Source organism: Odocoileus virginianus, chromosome 18 (genome assembly GCF_023699985.2).
Source record: "Odocoileus virginianus isolate 20LAN1187 ecotype Illinois chromosome 18, Ovbor_1.2, whole genome shotgun sequence".
NCBI lineage: Eukaryota > Metazoa > Chordata > Mammalia > Artiodactyla > Cervidae > Odocoileus > Odocoileus virginianus.
The window spans coordinates 7,027,761-7,048,670 of record NC_069691.1 but is presented as its reverse complement, the minus strand read 5'-3'; the positions used below and the strand labels follow the sequence as shown (position 1 = coordinate 7,048,670).

At 41.6% G+C, this 20,910-nt stretch overlaps 1 protein-coding gene across 8 annotated transcripts in view; it reads left to right on the top strand.

Moving 5' to 3' along the window:
- The window catches only part of TLE4 (TLE family member 4, transcriptional corepressor), a 151,169-nt gene that overhangs the window by 25,850 nt on the left and 104,409 nt on the right, over positions 1 to 20,910 (top strand). For all 8 annotated transcript variants that reach the window (XM_070480312.1, XM_020903227.2, XM_020903218.2 and 5 more), the window contains exon 5: positions 13,401 to 13,463. In XM_070480312.1, coding sequence (XP_070336413.1) covers positions 13,401 to 13,463 — 63 coding nt within the window. The remainder of the gene's footprint in view (positions 1 to 13,400; positions 13,464 to 20,910) is intronic.

Sequence of the window (20,910 nt, the reverse complement as noted above, 5' to 3'; positions counted from 1 at the left end):
AAGGCATCTGACACAGTCACAGTAAGAAGCTGAGACACCCTGCAGCTTGTGTTTTGGTTAATGCAAAACTTATTTAAATTCTTCTGAGTACTTCTGAATTCTTAAATTTAATGACTTGCTTTAGAAAGAAATTTTGTTTTTCATTTTCATTATTTTCCTAACACAATGTATTTCTGTAAGGCTCAACTATTATCTGTAGTCTTAAATTGCTAGAAGCTTTGAAATTAAACCTGTCTTCCCCTCCATCTCTTCTCCTCTCCCCCAGCCTCTTCTTTACTCTTTACTACGATATATAAAATTTACTGCATCCAGGGCAAGTATCTGTTTACCAAGAAAAGAGGAAGAGAGATCCTTTGCCAGTAGCAAAACATAAATACCGAGAATGTCTTTTCTGGGTCACAGTGCACAAAAGTGGAGAAACAGCAGATTTTCTGGGGCTGGGTCTTTGACCTTATTCCTCTTTTTCATCAATTGGAGGGACTGTCCTTTATTATTACTGTGCCTGGGAGTCTGTCCTCCCACCCCCTTCTCGATCTGGAACTCTTCCCCCGTGCAGGATAAATTAGTGAGTGATGTCTTCTTAATTGAGAGACAGGAAGAGCCCTAAGCTTCAATCGATACCTAACAATACAGCTACTCAATTTGTAGCACTATCTAATCTCAGTCTGTCTTAAAACAAATAGTACTACATACCTTAAGGGATTATATTAATAAGTCTACTCATAAATATTTCTGCCAATGAGATGTGGGGCAGCATTATTCTTCCCATTTCATGGTTGTAGAAACAGAGTCCCAGATCACTTAGGGTTTGCTTAAAGTCAGTGGTAATTAGAGTCTCCTTGGGATTTGGGACTCCACAGTTTGTCATTCACAGTATCTGGTATGCTTTGCAGAATGTTCTGCCACTTGAGTCTGGATTCTTCCTGTACCTTTCCATAACTGTCCCCCCAGGTAAACCTTGAAATCAACCTTGTTACTTCCCTATCTTAATGAATGGTGGCACCATATACAGGCTTTACACGTTGAAATCATGAATTCCTTACTTCCTCCCATTGCCCAAATCTAGTGATGTCACAGCGGGCTGCTGATTCTTCCTGTGTGGCCTGTCTCCTTCCTTGTCGTCCCATTATTCCCCATCAGACCCTTGCTGTCATGCCAGGGGGACAGCTGTGCTAGCCTCGAAGCTCATCACCCTGTCTGCAGCCTTTGCCTTCTCTGCTCCCTTATCTGGGCTTACGGGAGCTCTGGGTATACTTCTGTGTCTATCGGTATTGTGTCATTCTTTAAGGGCCCTTCTCCACTCCAGGCAGTCCAGCCAGTATTTCCAACATGGCTCTAGCCTTTACAGCCTTCACCTAGGTGATCTTGTCTACTCTCAGTAGATGAATCCTCATTTTTTCCCCTACAGTCTGGATCTTTCCTCTTAGACCATTGCATGTAACCTAGTCCTCCTTACCCTTGAATGTGTCACAAGTGCTTAGACTCAACATGTCCCCAGATGACATCCTCCCCCACAAACCTGCTTGTGGTCCTGTGATCTTTATCTCAGGAAGTGCCAGCACCAGCCACCCCATCTCTCAAGCCAGAAACCCAGAGGCAGGTAATGATTGCCTTTCCCTTTCATAGCCACACCTTGTCAGTCCTCTCGTCTTTTGCTGTTCTTCCATACTCCCACATTTGTCTCCTCTCCAGCTATCTGATCATGGTGCATGGCTAAACCAGTTTACTCTTCTGTGGCTTTTTCTGTAAAATGGGGACAGAGGTCATCCTCTTACATTGTTCTCCACTGAAGTGAAATACCTGGCTGAGAGGAAAGCATCTGCATGTTAGGATGCGGAGGATGATACTGATCATGATCATGAGTAGTAGTACCTTTACCACCGTATTTAAGATGACTCACCGTGAGTAATCCGGTTGTCTCCTAACTGGTCTAACCATTTTGGAGATAATCCCAGTACCTTGGGTTCCTCTGGACCTGCCTATTCAGCCTTATCTTGTCCCCTTTCCCGAGTCCTGTTTGTAGAATCTGAATGTCGAAGGCTGTTGGCTGATCCTTTTGTGGAATGTTCTTGAGCTTTTCCCTGCCCTCTCTCCTTTGTCTAGCAGACTCACTTCAACTTTACTCAGGAAAAAAGTGTCTCCTGTGAAAGCATTGAAAAATGCCCTGCATTTTGTTTTTTCTTGTGCTTGTCTCATTTGTTAGATTATGGGCTCTATAAATCTTGACTTGTTCTTCTCCTCTTTTTTCAGAGGGTAACATAGTGCCTGGCAGTATACAGATAAGTTTTGAAAAACTAGGGAATTACTGCGGCTCACATGGTGTTGCTCTCTCCCCGGAAAGTCACAGTAATGACTTCAGCAGGAAGGGGTTCCTTCCACCCTTCCCCATACGTTGTTGGGCCTCTCTGTGTACCTCCTAGGTACCACACGCTGTCTGTGACTGCGTTTATTTCCATTTAGTCTTCATCTGTACTAGATTATAAAAACTTCAAGTGAAAGTTAAGTTGCTCAGTCGTGTCTGACTCTTTGCGACCCCATGGACTGTAGTCTGCCAGGCTCCTCCGTTCATGGAATTTTCCAGGCAAGGATACTGGAGTGGATTGCCATTTCCTTCTCCAGGGGGTGTTCCCGACCCAGGGATGGAACCCGGTCTCCCACACTGCAGGCAGACGCTTTGCCGCCTGAGACACCAGGGAAGCAGAAACTTGAAAGGGTCCAGGTCAGTGTGGCTTCACCTCTGATCCCACTGTCACCCCCAGGCTAGGGCAGCAGTGAATGAAAGAGCTGATAGCTGCAAATGCCTTGTTGAATTTCCTACACTTGTGGTGCAGTGGGAATTCACACTGGTCCTATTCTGAAATTGTTTTTCACCCTCCATCTTGCCTCTTGTGGTATGTTTTGTGGTTATAAAATCTCTTCTGTCCTTCCACAGCCACTCCAACACAATCTGACAAGAAGCAGGGTGGAGAGCAGAAATGCCCTGGAGTGTCTTGACCTCCTGTCTGGTATTTATCATAGCTTTCCTAGGAATCGTCCTTGATAGGTCCTTGCTGCCTCCCAAATAAAGTTCGAGCTCTTTAGTGTGGCATTCAAGACCTTCCACAGCCTGACCCCAGTCAACCCTTTCTGTCCTTATTTTCCACTCTTTTTATTGCATGCATCCCATGCTCCAGCTTAATGGTTTTCAATGCTGTCTGTACATTAGAATCACCTGGGGGGAGCTTTAAAATAAAATGCTGACGTGTGGGTTCACCTCTCTGAGAGTGTGAGTTCATCGGTCTAGGGTGAGGCCTGGGCGTTGGTGTTTGGGAAAGATCCACTACTAATATTACTAATATTAGTGTAAATCTAGGGCTGGAAACCATTGACCAGCTTAGTGCTTCCCATGAAATATAATCTCCTCTAAGAGCTCTGAGAAGAAAGGATTCCACAGTCAAAGAAGCTTGATTAGTCCTGCATTTTTATATATACCTTTTCAAAGATTTATCACATTGTCCATTGAGAGGCTCTGGGATGTCAGCAGGAAAGAAACCTGTTTAACTTAAGCCCTATGTGGCCATCTGACCAAGGAGTTCTTTATGTATATAATGCCTGTTAAGAACATTTGCATCGCTTGGCATAGAACCTACTTTGGGCAATGCTGCTTCCAGCCACATTTCACTTCTTTATTTGTCTTTCCTTAACCTCTCAAGTAAACCAGATACATCCCTTTCCCCAGGCTTTTCTCTTCAAGCCCCCCCGGCCCCCCCAACACACACACTTTCATCTTTTTCCTAGCGTGGTTCAGCATCTGAAATTCCTCTCCATGTACTTGTGTTTGCTTCGGCCTCCTGCCTCCACCACCGAGTGTGAACTCTATGACAGCAGGAACTCACTCGTCTTGTTCACTCCTGTATCTCCCTCCCTGTGTCAGCACCTCACGTAAGCCTGACAGATTGTAGGTGCCTGATAAATATTTGTTGATTGGACAGAAAGGCAGTGTTATATTAATGGTTTTGGCTGTTCCTAAGGTTCACATGTTTAAAATTTTTTAACTCCCTGAACAATAAAGAGCAGCTAGATAAACATTTTAAAAGTGACTAGGAATATAGGAACACAAGTAGATGATAAGTCGTGTTCTACGTGTTTAATTTTCTCAGCTGCCTGGTAAAATATTAAAGAAGAAAACACGCAGAGGTGAGTGTGAGCCTGATGATAGGAAAAATACTGTTCTTTTTCTGATTATAGAGAGCTCTGAGTCTGTGGTATGGGACTTCTTTTTAAATTAATTTCTTAAGCAGCCTGTCACTGGCAGCTTCTCCCGGTTCATAGGAATCGCACCTGTGTGAGTCACTGAGAGTTTGGATGAGGAACCAGTGAGTCCTAGTGGACTTGTGAGTGTCATATACTTCACCAGTGACGGAAAAACTCCGCAGGAACAGGCAAGGCGTTAGTAAATCTGAAGTTAAAACTTGCTAAGTGTTAGAACCCTCTTCCAGTGAGCATATTCACCCAGGTTTGTCTGGGAGTGGGGGTTGGGTTTGTGTATCTAAATCCATACATGAGATCCTGTAAGTGTGGTGCTGCAGCAATTCCTGGACCTTGTTTGGAAGGGATTCCGGTGGCATCCTCTCTAAGGGGGTCTTCCTTCTGCCGCTGTGGCCACTCTCCCCAAGCCTGGCACTGAGCGTCTGACTTCTGAGCAGGTAGATGGGCCTGAGGTCATCTACGCTTGAGCTCGTGTGTATGACCCCTGTGACCTACTACACCTGGAACTGTCAGGAATTGCTCTTACTGTGAGACCTCTGAGGGGTGCTGATGCCCTGCTAGGGCCTTCTCTTGAGCTGTTAGAATAATTACTGGTTCACTCTGGAGATACCACTGGGGAGATTAATCATGACTCACCATACACGGTGCCCTCCTAGCATGCCATCCAACAAATCCCCCACCGCCAGCGGGTCAGGTGGTCACAGTCTGGTGTGAATAATCTCAGGAAGGAGTGCCATCTCCTTTGTGTTTCTCAGATGATCTTTTAAAACACACGTCCTGCCAGGGTTTCAGAATGAAAGCTTTAATCATTTACTTATCAGGCAGGAATTGTCCAGAGTGGATTTGCATTTCCTTTTGTGGCCTGCTGTGATTACTTATTATTCTTTCTGAGCAGTGTGCTGTCCTAAATGCCAGAAAAGTTGTGTGTTGGGTAGGTAAGCATACCAAATCAGTTTAAGCAGTTCTTCTCTAGGGTGGGTATCCCTTTATGGTTGAAGTGTTCTAACTATTCCCAGATAATGTTAGCATGCTTGCAAATTCCGGGAGATTCCAACCACCAGACCTAGATTGCAGTTTCTTCTGGTCATTCAACAAGTATTTTTGAGTGTTTTCTACAAATCAGGGTTGGGGTATAGACAGATCTGTCTCTACCCTCATTGATCCTCCATTCTCTGGAACCTTGCTACTCAGGGTGTGGTCTGCAGACCTCTAGGGCCAGTGTCACTTTGGAGTTTGTTTGAAGTGTAGACTCTTAGGCCCTACTCTAGCTTCCCAGGTGATTATTATGCACACTAAAGTTTGAGAAGCGCTACTGTAGTACATGTAAACAAAAACATAGCTGAGATAATTTCAGGTGATTATAAATGTTGTGAAGAAGACTGTAAATGAGCTGGAGAATGACAGGGAGAAGAAGTTTCCGAGGATGGTGAGTGAAGATGTCTGAGAAGGTGTTGTGTGGACCGAGACTGAAATGATGAGTAGGGAATGAGCCATGAGATCTGAGAAAGGTGGCTCCAGGCAGAGGGCCTCTCCCTTATCCTTCCCAGGCTTAATTTATCCCCGTTTTTGATGCCAGGGCCAGAACTCTGCAGCCCTGTGGATGGATGCACTTGCAGGCTGTGCCTGGACCTGGATGGTAGTGCACATGTTTGATAGGGCAATAGGAGTGCAGGCTGTGGAAGAGCACAACTCCGGTTTTGAAAAGAACCATTTTATTAAGTAGAGGAAACAGTTGAAGGGGATAGAAGGGTTATCTTGGCAGTGATGGCTTTGAAGAATTGGAATTTGATATAATTGGGAGGAGGAAGAGGAAACCGATGGGGGTCATTGTAGAATTGAAAGGACAAGAGAAAGGGAATTGCTGAGGAATATGGATGTAGAGAAACAGTCGGTGGAACTGGTCAGAGACCGGATGGCTGAGTGCAGAGGAAGCCTGTAGCCCAACCCAAGAGGGCAGACAGAAAAGTGGAGCTTGGCTCTTTGTGTATGAAAGGTGCCTTGTGGCTTTCTGGGGATAGGTGTACTTGAAGAGAACTTGGGAAGGCTCATCATTGTTCTTGGTTTTCTTGCTAGTTTTATTCCAATATTCAAATTCCTGTCTTCAGACATTTCTCACATACATTTGAATCATATAGATCATGCTGGGAAAAATAAAGGTGAACGATCTTGCCTTTGACTGTGTGGATCACAGCAAACTGGAAAATTCTGAAAGAGATGAGAATGCCAGACCACCTGAACTGCCTCCTGAGAAACCTGTATGCAGGTCAGGAAGCAACAGTTAGAACTGGACATGGGACAACAGACTGGTTCCAAATTGGAAAAAGTTCGTCATGGCTGTATATTGTCACCCTGCCTATTTAACTTATATGCAGAGTACATCAAGCAGAATGCTGGGCTGGATGAGCACAAGCTGGAATCAAGATTGCTGGGAGAAGTATCAATAACCTCAGATATGCAGATGACACCACCCTTATGGCAGAAAGCAAAGAAGAACTAAAGAACCTCTTGAGGAAAGTGAGAGGAGAGTGAAAAAGCTGACTTAAAACTCAACATTCAAAAAACTAAGATCATGGCATCCAGTCCTATCACTTCATGGCAAATACATGGGGAAACAATGGAAACAGTGAGAGACTTTATTTTCTTGGGCTCCAAAATCACTGTGAGCAGTGACTGCAGCCATGAAATTAAAAGACACTTGCTTCTTGGAAGAAAAGCTATGACCAATCTAGGCAGCATATTAAAAAGCAGAGACATTACTTTGCCGACAAAGGTTCGTCTAATCAAAGCTATGGTTTTTCCAGCAGTCATGTATGGATGTGAGAGTTGGAATATAAAGAAAGCTGAGCGCTGAAGAATTGATGCTTTTGAACTGTGGTGTTGGAGTACAGTCCCTTGGACTGCAAGGAGATCAAACCAATTAATCCTAAAGGAAATGAGTCCTGAACATTCATTGGCAGGGCTGATGCTGAACCGGAAGCTCCACTACTCTGGCCACCTGTTGTGAAGAACTGACTCATTGGAAAAGACACACTGATGCTGGGAAAGATTGAAGGCGGGAGGGGAAGGAAATGACAGAGGATGAGATGGTTGGATGGCTTCACCGACTTGATGGACCTGAGTTTGAGTAAGCTCTGGGAGATGGTAAAGAACAGGGATGCCTGGCGTACTTTTGAACTTGGGGTCTCAACGAGTTGGACGCCACTGAGCGACTGAACTGACTGATCCTCTCCTACTTTGGGCACAAGGACTGTTTGTCCCTTTCACTGTTACCAAGAATGAAAATGCTTAATCGTAAGTCCACATTCAAGGCACCTGTACATTTATGTCAGTGGGAAGTGGGGGGGCAAAAAAAAAGAAAACAGAGGGTAGGTGAGACACAGGAGACATCAGAAAATAGCTGGCAGGTCTTACTGTGTGATATGCTGGCCCACGAGTGCAGAGGAAATAAGCGTGTGCAAAACTTGAGTGTCTCTGACCAGTTCCACCTGATTCTGTGAAGGCTGGTCCTTGCCCCACCCCTCTGGTAGAGCTGAGTATAACCTTACCATTGGTTCCAGTATTTTTCAGACTTGAGAACTGAAATGATTTGACCTTGTGGAAGAAATTGGTGTCTGTCTGGCAAAATGATTGTCATTCTCAACCATGATAAACTATCACTCATCCCTTTAGGAACAGTATTTAAATATGATAACCAGAGACCAGAAGATGTTGGTAGGACAAGCAAATGTCTGGTAATTCCCTTAAAGACTTTCTAGGAAGCTCAAGGGGCACTTTTCTTTAAACTATTGCAGAAATGCATCAGTGAAATACAGCTTCACCTTTGGGGACAGATGGGAAGAGTTTCATGAAATGTAGGCACTCTGATACTCTCCGGGAAAGACATCATCGCCTGTGTTCCTGCACTAGCACCACACCCATGTGTCTTGTTAGAACACAGGAATGGGGAACCTCAGTGTATGCAGATAAGTGCTCACTGGGTACTTTAAAAGCACACTTAGCACGCAGTAAGTGGCGTAAACATGGGTTCAAAACACAAAAGCAAGTTGACCTTGCTTGAGTTATTACAATTAATAGACTCATTGCTACTCCCTAGGGGAGGGGAGTGAATAAAAAATATTTGATTATTGGCACTTTCATATCATTCAAGGTAATATAATTGAGTACTTCTATATAGTACCTCTTTTTTGTTAGAGGAAGTAGAATGATGAGAGCTTTTACAATTGTCTTAATACTTTTCAGAAGAAAAAAAGTCTTCTTAGTTTGAATCAGTCCTTTAGGGAACTCATAGATGTCCTGTTAAATTGATTCTTACAGTGTTACTACTTCATTATATTGCTTTATTGAGCAGTATAAAATATTTTGTGCAAAATAATCACATGTATGCATCTGGTTTATCAGCTTGCTAGCAATGCTGACAATACTTTCCATTTAAATCTAAATCTCTAAGCCTTATTCCAGTCTGGCTTTAAAAAAATACAGTTAATTTTATTTATTAACATGTTGTTACCTCTTTTGTAAAGTTGAATTTTGATAAGATAAACACTTGTTGTCAGTTTCAAGGAATACACAACTCACATGTTTTTTTCCTATGTTTATTAAGTTGGGAAGAATTTCTCTTTGGTCTTCTGACTTTAATCTGTGGACAGGCAGGATCAGTTCCAGAAATTGTACTGTTTCTCAAGTAATTTAGAACAGATCAATTACAAATCAAGGTAATTTATTTTCTGATTGAAATTTTAAAAAGTAGTCTTGGTTCTATAGTAGTAAAAGGGGCTTGAAGGAGAGAGTTGGATTTATTTGTACTTACCCTGAAAAACATTTCAGACATGTGGGGATTTTTTTTCAGTTTTTTTGTGTTTATGTATATGGTGTATGTTCTTGATAAACAATACAGTAAATAGATTCATCTTAAATTTTTTTGGCAGAGAAACTGCTGTATAAAAACAAATTAATTGTGAAATGTTACTCTTTGAGAATGTTTTCCTGAAACTGTAATTGTTTTTTTGCACCTCCCTCTCACCCCATTGGCTACTGAAATAGTATTGTTTTGTTGTTCTGTTTTACTTCAACAATACTATGTAGTAGTGTTGTTCCTGTTTTGATGAGAGAACAAAAACACAAACATTTTTTTAAACTGTTACTTTTGATGCATGTCTTTGATCAAGTAATCTGTACTTTCTCTCAAGTTTATTATGTCATTAAAGTAAGATTTATTTTTTCAGGACATCTTATAGGCAGAAAATAATCAATATAAAAATTAAATATTTTATTAGGACGATTTGAGGGGATGTAATTCAGTTCAAGTGTAGGCTTAACTAGTTTTTTGTCTTAAATAACTAGTGTAATTTGTTACAAGTAATAAAGGACTTATGTGATACAATGTGTTTTAGTAGTTGATACATTTTAAGGGATTGAATTGTGACATTCTTTTCAGTGCATGACATTGCTTTCCCATGATGCAAGGTAGTTAATAAATCTTGCAATGATTGTTGAATTGGAGTGTGAAGAAAAAGGGGCTAAATGGTTTCTCTCAGTGTTTTCTGTTTCATTACTACCTGGTCACGCTGCCAGTCTACTGGCCATCACCACTTTGGGGGCTTAGTTAGCCTGTCTGCATTCGTGTGTCGGGTGTCAAGTGCAGAACCAAGGGACTTTCCTAGAACGCCCTTTTGTTAAGTTGCCTTTTCCTAAAATATTTTGTGTAAGTGTTTTTTTTTGTTTTTTTGTTTTTTTTTTTTTTAGTGGACTGGTCATTGTTTTTGTTGGTTCTTATTGGAGGGTGGCATAAAGGTGGGAAATTATAGGAAGAGAAGATAGAATGGTAGTGAATTGAGGGTAGCAAAATATGTGTGGAATTTTTTAAAAAATATCTTGATGGATTGAGGAAGTCGTAATAAAAGTGTCAACATTGTTAATGTATTTGACAAACTATGGCTGCAAAAACAATAATTTTGTTATATTTTGGCATGAGCAATTGTTCTTTTATGGGGGCCATTAATGCTGTTTTAGAATATCACGGGCATCTGAAGGCAATAGTTAGCAGTTCCATAAAGCACTGAATACCATGATAACATCCAGAAAGCCCCACAGCAGTATTTCAGAATCTCTGCCTGCCTGTTTAAATGGGCTGTCTGTGAATGGACTTGCTCAGGGATGCATGAGCCGCTTCACCTATAAATTTGATTGGAAGCTACAGCGCTGGCATAGGCTGATGGATAGCAGATTAGAGCCCTGATTAACCATGAGATTTGAAGACTGGGAATATATTGTCTAAGCAAGACTCGTCGGATGCAATCAGAATTTCAAGTGGTCAGATGAAATTCAGATGTGTATGTGGCTTTTCCTTCCCTGGTGCTTTTTCTCCTAGGTTGCTTCTCCGCCCCGCCCCCCCCCCCCCCAACTCCCTTTCTTTCCACAAAGCTGAAAAATACTTCTTTGATGAATCTGCTCCTTACCCTAAAGCTGTCTGTCTGTTATTCATCAGAAAGCAGGTCGCAGTTCAGTGAGCAGAAGAAAAGATTTTAATAGAAGCTGTGCCAAGGGCTGTAATGCATCATTTTAGGGCCCTAATTACATTACAATGACAAATATCAATGGTGACAACAGCAATAACCTACATCCTTTAATGGCTGTGCTGGAAAAGGAGTTTGGGCCCCACGCCATTAAATTAGACTCAGTTTCAAAACATAGGCCATTAGAAGTGTGTGTCCACAGTATTATTGGCTGATCGGTGAAGCCCAGTGGAAAAGCCTGTAAATAAATGATGCCTCCCTAAAGCTGGGTCCTGTGGGACAAAAGAGGCAAAATGAGATGACCATGGAAGCAGCAGTGTTTCCGAGGCAACTTTAGCTTTCAAAGTGAGGAATGACCTGCTTAATTTTATGAAATCACACACACGCATCCAACCCCCCTGATTCCAATTAGCCAGACCAGGAAGATCCATTGGCGTGACAACTTAGAGAAATTAAGAAGTCTTTTAGACAAAAGGAGACATTTAAAGACAAAGTTTGGAAGGTTTCTGCCCCCGCCACCCCCCATTCTGTTGTGTATGTGTGTTAACATACATGAATCAATAAAAGAACTTTCTGACTTTTCTACATTTATTTTTGAGGAAGTGTAGATTTGCTTTTTCGTAGTTGCTCAGACTTAACATAGCCTCGGCCCCAAATTAAAGGAGTAAAATAAATACTTCTTGGTTTTTATTTTGCCAGATGAGTGAGTTTCCTTAGAGTAGTTTTTATTGCCTAGATTATGTAGGCAAACTAAAGAACTCAGTTTTCTTATGTGCCCACACATTTTTCAACCCTCCTAGCAAGGGACTATTTTATTTATGTAAACAACATAATGAGGAAAATATGCTTGGCAGATGGTTCTGAGCATTAGAATCATCAGTTTGGTCTGCCCCAAAGTGTCTCATTATCTTTTATTCTCTCCCCCTCCACCTCTCCCTACGAAAAGCTTAACAACCAAATGCCTCTGAGACTGGTGCTTTCAGTCTGGTGAATGCTACTCTATTTTCTCAGCTCGCGCTGGAATTTCACCCTATAACCACTGTGGTATGTTCATCCAGGTGGAGAGTGGTTTGGTGATTCCCACTGCAGCTTTTCATGGTGGTTTAAGCATTCTTAAAGGATAGCTAAATGCTCCACGGGGCCAGGGCAGTAAATTAAATCAGGTCAGCACAGTTGGGTCCTTATTCACTGCTGCTTATTGGTGCTGCGTTTTTGTCCATCCTATTAGGAATGCAGGCTGGAATGGAAAGCTGAGGTCTGAAACTTCATGGTGAATTTGTGTTTTCTCTTGGCTGGCAAAGTTTTTAAGGTGCAAGTATTTAAAAGGTCGCAAAGCCACAGAGTGAAAAGGGTTGCTGAGGAAAGAAGGAAACCTAGATTGCATAAGTAGAGTGTCGCTGTCATTCTGGTTATGACTTAGCAAGAAAAGGAGAATTTTTGTCCTCTTATAAAATGAGGAACTGGCTGTGGATGGAATTTATGTAAGAATGTCTTGGAGATAATAATTGCTTTTTGTTTTCTGTTTCCCATCAGTTCTTGCCTCTCCTTTTCCCTACTCCGTTATTTAAAAATAAGCCATTTTGATAGATGTTAAGTGAACTTAATTGCAGTCATCTTTTCACAGTTTATGTAAGTCAAATCATTATGCTGTACACCTTAACCTTATAGAGTATTGTATGTCAATTATATCTCAATAAAACTGGAAAAAAATTTTGTATATATGTGTATAAAAACCCTGTGTCTACATGTCACTAAACTATACAAGGAGCCATCTGCTAATATAAATTAAGGTGAAGATCAGTGAAGCTCTGGGTATTTTTTATAGAAAATGTATTGGTATTTCTTTTTTATTTTTAACTTACTGTAGCATGCTATTTGTCTAAAATTTGAACACTTAAAAAATTAATAGAGAGTAAGCTATTATCTGACATTATTGGAACTTTTGCAGCTCTATAGTACAGTGGTAATTGATGTTGCCGAGATCAGTCTCCATATATAAACAATTGCTTTTTTGCATACTGAAAACCCTGATGGGGCACATTTGGAAGTTTTAATGGTTGAGGAAAACATGGCATTTCCCAGCAGTGTATAACTAAGGATCTGAATTAATTAGGTCATGTGTGGGTGGGTTGGGTGCTGTTCTTTTGGAAGGTTGGAGACGTGATCATGACATCCCAGTGCCGATGTTTAAAGCAAAGGCCACAAATGTAGAAGTCCAGTGAGTTATTGAGAAAAGTTGGGGTGTAGGGAAGGATGTATCTTTACAATCTAAACTCCAATCAAGGTTTTATAAAGAACCACATAGAATGAATAAGGGTCCTGTTAAACGCTTTTGAAAACAGATTACAATTGTGAAAATTAAATTCCTTTTTATGTCGTCCTGCTGCTTGAAGATTGACTCTTTAAGATGAATGCTGGTTAATAAATTGTGGTATTAACGTGGCACTGTTGTCCCTGCCTCCTCCTAATGGGCTTGCTGATGATAGTTTGCCTCTTCCTTAGGAAATACGCCTACTAGAATATAAAGTGTGTTTTAATATCATCCTGCTAATATTTTGGGAATTTGTAACCAGCTGACTGTTCTCTTTATTGCTTTTTTTTCTTTTTTTTTTTTCTTTCTTTTTTTTTTTTTTCTTGCAGGCAGAGATTGTCAAGAGGCTGAACGCTATCTGTGCACAAGTCATTCCTTTCCTGTCCCAAGAGGTAAGGCAGGTGGTTTCAAGCATTGGGCTGGAAGGTACCGATTTAGTGTTTTTGCAGATAAAACTGACTCTTTGGCCTTGTCTGTCTCTTGGTGTTTGCATGCATATTTCTAAGATACAGTGTTCGCACTCCAACTTCCACACCTTATTAACATCCATTGGAATATAGTTGTTTTTATATAATGGAGTATTTTCTAATGTGCTAAGCAAAATTCAGTTGTTAAAATACTTTGCTGTTGTTGGACTACGTAGTGTTGCTCAGAATTATGATTTTGTCATAATGGCATCTAATAGGGCAGATTGAAAAATTGCCTAGAGAACAATAGCTGGTTCTACACTTTAGTCACTGAGCATTAAGAATTGGCAGAAGCTATAGCAAACAAAGGCTTTTCATAGTAAACAAGCTAGTGTAACTTTTGGCCAGCAGCTTTTCAGAAGTTACTTCTTACTACCTGATGAGCTCTTTACATGGTGGGTGCCTTTGGGAAAAGACACAAAGGATGGGCCCAGTGGGCTCACTTCTCAGTACCACGGCCTTCACGCCTCACCACGCCCCAGCGTGCAGCTCACCTTGCTTGCTTCTGCTCCTACTGGTGGACGTGTGCACGCTGCCCACAGGTGTGCACACCCACAGGTGTGCTCAGGGTGGGATGAGGAGGTGCATTTCTATTGCATTGTGGCTTCCTGGTGGCGCCCCTCCCCCCGCTTGCTTGCTTGCTTTTATTAGTTACAAAGTTTGGGTACATCCCTGGAGAGGGAATTTTTGCTTCTGGACTACTGAATTCTTCGTTTGCTCAGGTAAGATCAGCTGTGAGAAGGAAGAAGCTAATAAATGGAGTAGCCGTATGCCTTGCAGCCACAGTGCTTGATGCCGTGGGCTGGGAGGCAGCGAGGCACTTTGCTCCCCACCTTTGATTGGGTCACATTGCTTATCAGGAGGGCAGTTCACCTGCCTGCCTGCCTGCCAGCAGGCTTGCGCTGAGGTTAGCATGCAGCCGGTTTGTGAACATGCATGTATGTTAGAGGTATGTGGGTCCCCGCCTGACTTGTTATTCGGTCATTAATGGGTTAGATCTCAACAGCCATGACGACCATTCAGTGGGAGTATATCCTTTAGGGCTCTCGTATTCACAAACTGTGGACTTAAATTAACATCCTGAATTCAAATGCTTTTGTGGATCACAAACAACAAAGGATGTATTGTCTTTCTCATCCTTTAGCTGTGACCACAAAATCACCACCCACTGTATCCCCATTTACCTATTTCTACTCAAGATTTGCTTGTTGACCAGATTAAGTGGAATGGGGAAAGGCACTGAAGGGGCCTATTTGCATTTCTTTAGGAAGCCTGGCTGCCCCTTACCTGATCCAGACCAGCCCGAGTCTCTTCTTTAAGCAGCTCTGCTTTATGGAGACGGCCAGTGGGAAGAATGTGTAACCGATTGTGCTCTGGACAGGCTGAGGTGTTGTTCCCCAAGGCAGAGGGAGAAGTCTGAATTTTTCTCGGGGTGGTGTTAGATTTTAGACTTCCGCAGGCACAGACTCCTACACATAATTAGCAATACAGCTTATTCCTGTGGCATTTTTTGCGGGATCTGTGGGGTTATGTTCAGAGGTGGGAGGAGATCGTGGGGTGTTGGTGGAGCTAGCTCATTTGCCAGTAGGTCTTCTCCCACGTGAGTTATGTTGTTTGTGTGAGCAAGCCCGGTAGGAACAGAATGTGTAATGGCAATGGTGCTGAGCAAGACTGGACTGGAATTAATTGGCTCAGGAAGTCGTACCCTGTAGAGGAAAGCCGGAGGGAGATCCTGGCAACTCCTTTCTGCTTTAAGCTGGGAGGATAGGCGTCGTAATCTCACTGCTGTTTATTTCCCTAATACTTTTGACATTTCTTGGTTGAAATCCTTAACATGTGTCATGAATGACCTGTGTCACGGTTTTCTAAGTCCTGATTCTGTGTATGTCTTCTCTTCTGCTTGCTTTGGATCTGATTGGCTTTTCCTTTTTTAGTTTCCTAAGGTGTGTGTATATCCTTTAGTGTGTGGGCCTCTGACATGTTTGTTCCTGTCCATTCCAGGCCTCTGTGATGTTTTGTGTCTGAATACTGCCCACCTTGTTTCCTCTTCTGGGCATTCTCTGAGCATCACACTCCTCGCTTCTATCCTGAGGCCAGATGGACTGTAATCTGGAGGGTGGGGAGGAGACAGGTTATTAGAGGAAGATGAATTCTATTTCCTGTCTCTTCAGAGGCATGGAAAATCACTCTTGCATGGCTGCAAGCGTCACTTGGTGCTGGGACTGAAGGCTTTTAATCTGATCTCTTAACACCAGCTCTCTGTGTGACAGTCTTGCTGCCAGGATGGCAGCTGCAGTGTTAGAATTCATTGTGAAATATTATTATTTAAAAAGTAAATGAAACTAAAAGTAAATAAAAAATGGTTTTATTTCTAAAAGTGTTTAGAAAGAAAAAAAGACTAGTCCTGAAGACTATAGTGTGTAAGCTACAGGACAGTGATTGGAGCCATTTTTTGGAGTTTCCCAGGAACAGAAGGTAAATTTCCAGACATCTAAATAAGTCTATTTTTAATTTAGCTCCCCTGTGCTGATTAATGTACCTGTTTAATATCGCTTGTGTCTAGGGTATTGCATTTTCTAAAGTTAAAAAAAATATATATAATACTGGATGACAACTATTGAATAAATTTAGTTTTACCTGCAAGACTTTTGGGGGGAAATAAGTTGTATAATTACAGCTCAAAGATTTGGAGTATGTCTACGTATATAACGTCAGAGAAAATTATTTTCTTATTAGGTTTCACTAAAACACTTTAAAAAATTATAGCCCATCTCTACTTCAGTGATGTGCTTACGGCACTCACAGCTACTTCCAGAGTCCCAGAGATATTGCCAACTGTTTACATGAAGTGAGTAGTCATCTCTTACGACTCTTAAAAATTTCACCAGATCCTTAAATCAGAATTTCAAGAAAGCTATGAGTGAGTCCTCATCTACCTGAAGCTGCTCTTTTCTTCCACTTTCTTTTGGCTCTAGGTGATGGGTAAGACCTCTTTATATCCTGTGGCCCTCAGATTTCTTCTTTAAAAGGCAAATCTCAAAGTAGTAAATGGGAAGTTCTCTGTCTCACTTCAGGTCTTGTTCGCTGAGGAGGAACTGTAATCAGCTTCCTGTTGGCAGTTCCATAAGCAGGAGATGGCCAGGGATGATGATGGTCACGTCTGAGTGCAGTGCTGGGCTCCCTGTTTATAACCCAGTTAAGTTGGGTGACCTTAGCAAGTGATTTGCCTCTTTAAGCCTCCGTTTCCTCATCAATAGGATGATGTTAATAATAGCATGGAGCACATATGATTGCTGTGAGGAATACCTGGGATTGTCTGTGTGCAGCTTGGCACATAATAATAAGCAGCTATTGAGGCTGACTGGCAGTAGTAGCTGAGCAATAGCCGAGAAGCTCTGAGTTCCCTTCTAAGAGGACCTGGAGCCAGACCTCCTCCTCTTTTACTCACTGCTCTTTGGAAGAACGAGTATTGCTTATCTTCCTCTCTGATGTCCTTACAGAGGAAAAAAGTATGAATTAAAACAACTCAGGGCTGTGAACTAGCTGAAAATTCAGTGAGGTAGCCTCAAGGGTGATTCTCTTCTAGCTCCCAAAAATAGTTTTCCCATTTAGCAAACACCTGTCTCTCCCCAGCCAGCAAAGATCCAAAAGGGTGACAGCTCTTCAAGGTGTTCAACCTGTAGAGCTCAGGAGATGCAGTGATTTTGGATGGGGTCTATGTCCTACCCACAGAACTATCAAAAAAAAAAATTCTCAACCCTGTTGGGAGACTGGCTGTTTTAAATACCTGGCGGCTTAGCTGGAGTTAATTTTGTTTTTCCAAGTAGTTTCTGTGGATGAACTCTCTTTTTTCATCAGCGATTTCAGGATATAGCCTGAAGACCCTTAGGCCTTAGGAGCCCTCAGCAAAATTGAAGAATTCCTTTAAGTATGGGCTTATCTCCCATGTCCCCTTGCCCCGTTTCCAGGGACATACGTTTAGGGAGATTCTAACGTAGATTGAAAACTGTGTGCCACTCGTTACACCCTGGCAGCAGGGCACAGTGTTTCTGCTAATTTGGCGTTTGCACCAACTGTGCCTCTTAGTGGCTTTACACTGGGAGAGTTCATCTCTGTGAGTTGTAATATTCCCATACATGCTGAGAGGAACTCCTTTTGCAATGTGTATCATATGTATTAACATGTAAAGCACTGGGGAGAGTAAAGGCCAGTAGTTGTCATTGTTTCAACATTTTCTGGGAAATGAATTTTATTCCAGCTTATTTTGGGTCCCAAGGCATTTGGAGAGGAGGGAGGGACTTGATAAACTGGGAGGAGTTGTTGAAGGTAATGCTTCCAAAAGGGCTGGCTGGCGGTCTTCCTGTGAGGTGAGCTTGGCCTGCAGCTCCAGGGGCTGCTTCCAGCAGTGGGTGGTTAGCTCCACACAGACCATCTTTCAGAACAGAGGGAATACCATCTTTCAGAACGGAGGGAGTATTTTTTGGAAAACCAGTAAGTATTATCTTATCCTATTAGATTAAGCATTAAGTAAATATCGGGCACTAGCTAAGGATCTTACTTAGAAGACATTTGTGCTTTTTGGACTTTGCCCTCCTTGGATTATAAAATGGAATAGTTTATCTTTGAGATGGTTATAGAGTATGTTTCATGGTGACCAACAGGTGTTCTTAAGACATTTGAGAACTTCAAACCCCTAATAGATTATAGGTCAGTAGATGGTAATGTATTATGTGATAGTTGAAAGTCTCCTTTCCCTAGAGTAGTGTGTGTATTTTTCAGAAACTTGTTGCTCCCCTAATAAGGAGCAGAGTTCATTGAAAGAATTAGGTTATGCATGAAGGAGTGTACTAAGAGCCCAAGGACAGGCAGACTTGGGACGAGATCCTGGCTTAGTCACTTGCTTCTTTGATCATGTTGAACACAATACTTTTATTTTTTTTTGGATTGAAGTTTTCTCATCTGAAAAATGAGACACCTGTTCTGTGGGGTTACTATATGAGGACTAGTGATCATGTAAAAGACCTTGCTGGGTATCAGGCTCCTGTTAAAGAGACTAAAGGAATAGTGATTTGGGCAAGTTTGTTTTCCTCTCAAATAACAGTTTGCATAGAAGCACCTGTAGCTAATTTGGTGACTCCACAATATTGGAAAGTCAGCTTCCTTCTGTATTGATGTTCATCATGCCTAGCCACCACCGCATCCTCCCCCAGCCAGCAGGAAGGGTGAGACATGAGTTTTCTCTTTTTTAAGGACAGGTGTGAATGCTGCTCCCACTTGTGCTCACTTTGCAATGGCCAGTGCCTAGTTATGTGCCCGTAGCTAGTTGCAAGGGAGACTTGGAAGTGTAGTCCTAGCTGAGTATGCCCACCTAAAACTTACACTAATGGAAGAGAAAGGATTTCAGGAGACAGCTAGCCACTGTTTCTAGATACAGTGCTGTGCATGAAATAGCATTATTATTATTGCCAGTGTTGATTTGAAGGGAAGTTTGTTACAAACTTTATCTCTGACTGTATAATCATTACAACCCATATTTTAGCAATCACATAAAAGATAAAATAATGCATAGTTCTTGTTATAGAAATCTCCTGCAGGGTCTAAACTATAGGGAAAAGAGTCACCCATCAGGTATTGTTTGTCATTCATACGCCCACAGAGGGTGTAGAGGAACCTGACATGAGCAGTGATGGGCCCTGTGGGCTGTCTAGATCTAGATGCACAACCTGTGTTTATGCCCATACTTTATAAAAAGCACAGAGACTTGTGAAGACACCTCTCTGTTGAAGAATGGAATATAGGAGGTCACTCATAGGCCTGCCATATTTTATAGTAGCCTTGCTGGAAGGAAAATGCCACTTGAAACTGGAAAAGTTGTTGTTAAGGAAATCGCTTCTGATAAGTGGAACATTTGTGAACCCTTAAATTATATCTATCTCAGACATACCCCTCGTCTATCTCAGACATACTCTTGTACATACATCTTGTCCTTGAGCTGGAGAAAATGGGATCAAAATTTTTTGATAGTTTCCTTCTCCTCCAAATCATGGAAAATAAATTAGATAACTCATTCTTGGTTTTGTGGAATTTTAAGACATCTCAGAAAAAGTACCTCAGGTTGATTGTTTTGCAGCATCAAATTTGATCCATTTTAGTGTCTTGGACTTCAAGCCATTTGTATCCACAGCCTGAAGTAACCTGAAAGGTATGTTTGTACCTTACTGGACAGGGTGAAAGAACAGGAAGTGGTCCCTTAGGACCAGTGGCTTCCCAATTCCCATTTATTAAACCATGGTCATCATTAGATTTGGAGAGATGGCATTATTCATCTTTAACCTTGTTTTCGACAGGTTGTTACAGCTTGTTTCTAGGGCATTCAGTGCCAGTTCCCCTCCTCCTCTAGACGTCTGCAATTCCTTTGCTAAGGTTTTTTATTCCTCGAGCTCTTTAGGCAGAAAGCAGGCTTCCTGGAGGCGGTAGAGGAGCCCAGGTTGGAGTGAGCAGCTCTTTTTGCCTTGCGTCTGTGAATATTAACTTGGGGGGAGAAAAAGAATTCAAATCATTATTTTGAACACATTTTAACAGAAAAGCTCTCTGATCATTAAAACCTTTAGAAAAAATTTTAAGCCTTTTTACTTTTATTCTTATATTTATCTAAAGGAACGTTCTAACTTGAATGCTTTTGGGGGCAAATTTAATTTTAACTCAAAACTTTTTATTTCCTAGTTAGCTTTTCTAACGAGTAGTAGCACCAAGTAGTTGTGTTTGCTCCAGAATTCTGTAGGTTTATTTGGGTGATCTACCTTGCATTTAAATAGTAGAAAATAATACACAATTATATAGTAATTGCAATTGTATAGTACCAATACCACGCATTTAAGTTCCAGTAGGCTAAGATAGCCAGTCAAATCAAATGACACATGAATTTCTGTTTCGTTATTTCTACTTTCCATAAATTTGGTCCTTTTAATTTGATGAAAAACAAAACCTTTCACTGTGTTATGAGATAATGGTTGTATTTGTAGTACTGTTTTTTGTTTTTGTTTTTGGCACCCAGCTTAACATGATACTGAATTACTCTGAACTGCATTTTGCATGTATAGAATCATTGTAAAATAGAAGTTGAAAAATGTGATCAGTCACTTTCATATTGCGCCTTAGGGAGGAAATGAACTAAATGCAGTGGTTACATGCACTGGTGGCAGTGTTCTCGCCTCATAATGGCACCAGGTTAACTTGTCTTATTCCTTGTTAACTTTGTAAGGAATCAATGGCTTGTGGATAACACGGTTTGATGTAGGAGAGCTTGGCTGAAATCACCAGAGATCCCCTGATAAGTATGCAGTGACACCTGTAAGACCATCTTCCGAGATCA